Below are 4,339 nucleotides of genomic sequence, written 5' to 3'. Positions count from 1 at the left end.
TTACTGTGGCTTACAAAGCCTTGTCTGGATGCTACAGCCTTTCTTTAACACCCCTCCCCAGGCTCCCCACCCCCAAGCCATTACATTCACAAATATCCCAGCTAAGCAAACTGGATAGACACTCCCTCTAGGCCTCTTATTTCTCTCCTCCAATCTTTCTTTCTGTCTTCCCTTCCTTCCTCCCTGTCTCCTTGTCTGTTTCCCTTTGTTTTTGTTCATTATAAACACAATGGAACACTGACGCAGTTGCCACTGATGAAACAAATGATCTTGGAGAAAAGCGTATAGTCTTTAAGATTACCCCCAGAATGCTGTTCATTTTTCATCCCATTGATTGCTGCTGATGAAAGTCTGACTCATGACTTGTCTCCTGGCTTCTATGATGGGATTGATATCTTTATATCTGCTTTAGATTACTTCATGCTTATTTATTGTGTATGTACTTTTTTCCCCTTTGAAATAAAAGAATAATATCAAGATTTAATGGTACTTGAATCACATTATCATCCTTGACCTAAGTGGCTTGGAGTAATAAGGTGAAGTACCGTAAAATGGGAAAGAATATTAATCATCTAACTTTTGAAAAAATAGAATTCTGTACTTTGCATATTCATTCAAGCTAGAGTGCCCTGGATATGTTGTATGGTCAACATAGAGTTAGAGTTAATTTGAGCAACCACTAGAATACTAATTCCATGAGGTCAATACTATATTTTATTAATCTTTTTGTCCCTGATATTTCAGAGGGTACTGTTCTTAGTAGGCTCTCATTAAATATTGAGTAAGTGACCAAGTATATAGTGAGGAACAATGTAGCATAGAGGGAATCAGCATATGTGTTTGGGTTTTAGGAGTAAAAATAAATTGTTGTCCTCTTCTCACTCTGAGGTCTGAAACAGTTGAAAAATCAAACATAGGAGTCAGACAGGTAAAAAATTAAATATCAGGTTCAATGCTAATAAAACTAATTCTGAGAATATTTCTTGACCTGCAATCAAAGTGTGATTTCCTAATATAAACCCTGCACCCCTGAACTAAAAAAACTTAGTCTGTCAGAGATATGACTACATCGTTCTCGTCTCCATTCCAACCCAACTCCTGTCTCTACCCCAGGCCTGGGGACAGGCTCTGCCTCTGTAGGAGAGAAAATGTTAAACAAACTTCTGAGAAGAAGATGGGTCTACCTGAATGAAATCTCAGTGTACTGAGCTACAGGGGCCATGTTCCTTTTCTCTATCTCTTCATCAGCTAAGTTATTCCTCCTCCCAGGGAGAAGAGTTCTGGTGAAAGAAACCTTACGGGTTCCTTTCCATCTAGGGAATTCTTTCTTCTTTATGAAAACACAGGAAGTAGGCATTAAGTATTCACAATTTCCTCTTCAAAAGTTGGATAAAAAGGAAATCTGAAACTTCTTAATGGACTTAGAGGAAGATATCAGAGAAAGGTCAAAGTTGTATGTTAAGGCTTGAAACTCAGCCTTTAAGCTTTAAACGAGTTACACAGAAGAAAATAAAGCCACTTGTCACATTCTCTATAATTATTTTTGACCTATTTTTAAAAAATTATTTATTCAATAAATAAATATCTACTGAATATCTACTATGTGGCAGTTGCCGTTCTAGGTAAGAGGGATGGACCTTTAAACAAGAGAGAGAGACATCTTGACCTTGTATAGACCTTACATTTCAATGCAGAAAACAAAATAAAGGCAAAAAGAGAAAAAAAGTACATAATATAAACTAAATAATGAGAAGTACATTAAGAGCTGTGAAGAAACATGAAGTAGTGTAATAAGTTAAGGAATGATAAGAAGTAGATAGCTATTAACATGGGATCATTGGAGAAGGATTCTCTGAGAACATGATATCTGTGTAGGAACCAGAAGGAAATGAGGAAACCAATAAAGCAAAGTTCCAGGCCAGGGCGTTCCAGCCAGAGCTAATAACACGTGCAAAGTTCCTGAGGCAGAAACTAGCTTGTGAGGGGAATGTGGCTAGTTTGGAATGAATAATAGGAGGTTCTTTTAAAATCGGAAAAGAGTAAGGTCTGGTACTTCGGATTTTTTTTTTTTAACATCTTTGTTGGAGTATAATTGCTTTAAAATGTTGTGTTAGTTTCTGCTTTATAACATAATGAATCAGCTATACATTTACATATATCCCCATATCTCCTCCCTCTTGCGTCTCCCTCCTGCCCTCCCTATGCCACCCCTCTAGGTGGTCACAAAGCTGATCTCTCTGTGCTATGCGGCTGCTTCCCACTAGCTATCTGTTTTACATTTGGTAATATATATAAGTCCATGCCACTCTCTCACTTTGTCCCAGCTTGCCCTTCCCCCTTCCTGTGTCCTCAAGTCCATTCTCTACATCTGCGTCTTTATTCCTATCTTGCCCGGAGGTTCTTCAGAACCTTTTTTTTTAGATTCCATATATATGTGTTAGCATACGGTATTTGTTTTTCTCCTTCTGACGTACTTCACTCTGTATGACAGAGTCTAGGTTCATCCACCTCAGTACAAATAACTCAATTTCGTTTCTTTTTATGGCTGAGTAATATTCCATTCTGTATACATGCCACATCTTCTTTATCTATTTGTCTGTCGATGGACAATTAGGTTGCTTCCATATCCTGGTTATTGTAAATAGAGCTGCAATGAACATTGCGGTACATGACTCTTTTTGAATTATGGTTTTCTCAGGGTATACGCCCAGTGGTGGGATTGCTGGGTCATATGGTAGTTCTATTTTTAGTTTTTTAAGGAACTTCCGTACTGTTCACCATAGTGACTGTATCAATTTACATTCCCACCAACAGTGCAAGAGGGTTCTCTTTTCTCCACACCCTCTCCAGCAATTATTGTTTGTACATTTTTTGATGATGGCCATTCTGACTGGTGTGAGGTGATACCTCATTGTAGTTTTGATTTGCATTTCTCTAATGGTTAGTGGTGTTGAGCATTCTTTCATGTGTTTGTTGGTAATCTGTATATCTTCTTTAGAGAAATGTCTATTTAGGTCTTCTGCCCATTTGTGGATTGGGTTGTTTGTTTTTTTGATATTGAGCTGAATGAGCTGCTTGTAAATTTTGGAGATTAATCCTGTCAGTTGCTTCATTTGCAAATATTTTCTCCCATTCTGAGGGTTGTGTTTTCATCTTGTTTATGGTTTCCTTTGCTGTGCAAAAGTTTTGAAGTTTCATTAGGTCCCATTTGTTTTTTTTTTTGTTTTTATTTCCATTCCTCTTGGAGGTGGGTCAAAAAGGATCTTGCGAGACCACTTCTGGCGTAGCCATGGTGGCTAACCAGCATCCCGTCTCAGCTTCTCCCTCTAGAACTTGTGGACAAGGGTATAGGATCAAGGATTCACACTGTGATGAAGAGTGATAAGGAGATTGTTTGCACACTTATGGGATTTGATGACTTTGTCAGTATGGTACTGGAAGATGTCATTGAGTTTCAAATCACACCAGAAGGAAGAAGAATTACTAAATTAGATCAAATTTTGTTAAATGGAAATAACATAACAATGCTGGTTCCTGGAGGAGAAGGACCTGAAGTATGAATAGATTTCCTTGACTTATGCTAGATTCTGTTTTGTCTTATAATGACAATAAAAATAGAATTTTTATTTTAACCTTTAAAAAAAAAAAGGATCTTACTGTGATTTATGTCATAGAGTGTTGTGCCTATGTTTTCCTGTAAGAGTTTGATGGTGTCTACATTTAGGCCTTTAATCCATTTTGAGTTTATTTTTGTGTATGGTGTTAGGGAGTGTTCTAATTTCATTCTTTTACATGTAGCTGTCCAGTTTTCCCAGCACCACTTAGGCTGTCTTTTCTCCATTGTATATTCTTGCCTGCTTCATCAAAAATAAGGTGACCATATGGGTGTGGGTTTATCTCTGAGATTTCAATCCTGTTGCATTGATCTGTATTTCTGTTTTTGTGCCAGTACCATAGTGTCTTGATTACTGTAGCTTTGTAGTATAGTCTGAAGTCCGGGAGCCTGATTCCTCCAGCTCCGTTTTTCTTTCTCAAGAGTGCTTTGTCTATTCAGGGTCTTTTGTTTTTCCATACAAATTGTGATTTTTTTTTGTTCTAGTTCTGTGACAAATGCCATTGGTAGCTTGATAGGGATTGCACTGAATCTGTAGATTGCTTTGGGTAGTATAGTCATTTTCACAATGTTGATTCTTTGGTACTTTGGATTTTAAAACAAACGAATAATAAGATTTTTTTTTTTTTTCCTGAAGGTAGTGGAAAACCACTAAAGGTTTAGAGCATAAGAGTAAAATGATCAGATGTAGTTTTAAAAAACCTTACTGGATGCTTTCAGTAAAAT

At 37.2% G+C, this 4,339-nt stretch overlaps 1 protein-coding gene across 1 annotated transcript; it reads left to right on the top strand.

Moving 5' to 3' along the window:
- Positions 1 to 3,371: 3,371 nt before the first annotated feature.
- On the top strand, positions 3,372 to 3,560 carry LOC309825593 (U6 snRNA-associated Sm-like protein LSm5; the record flags this gene model as incomplete). The annotated part of the gene is made up of 1 exon (XM_082659249.1): positions 3,372 to 3,560. One exon carries the CDS (start codon positions 3,372 to 3,374, stop codon positions 3,558 to 3,560), a length of 189 nt encoding a protein of 62 aa, XP_082515375.1.
- Between the last annotated feature and the right edge of the window lie 779 nt (positions 3,561 to 4,339).

The sequence above is a fragment of the Grampus griseus genome (genome assembly GCF_964374135.1).
Source record: "Grampus griseus genome assembly, chromosome: 8".
In the NCBI taxonomy this organism is placed as follows: Eukaryota; Metazoa; Chordata; class Mammalia; order Artiodactyla; family Delphinidae; genus Grampus; species Grampus griseus.
This window is presented reverse-complemented; position numbering and strand designations above follow the sequence as displayed.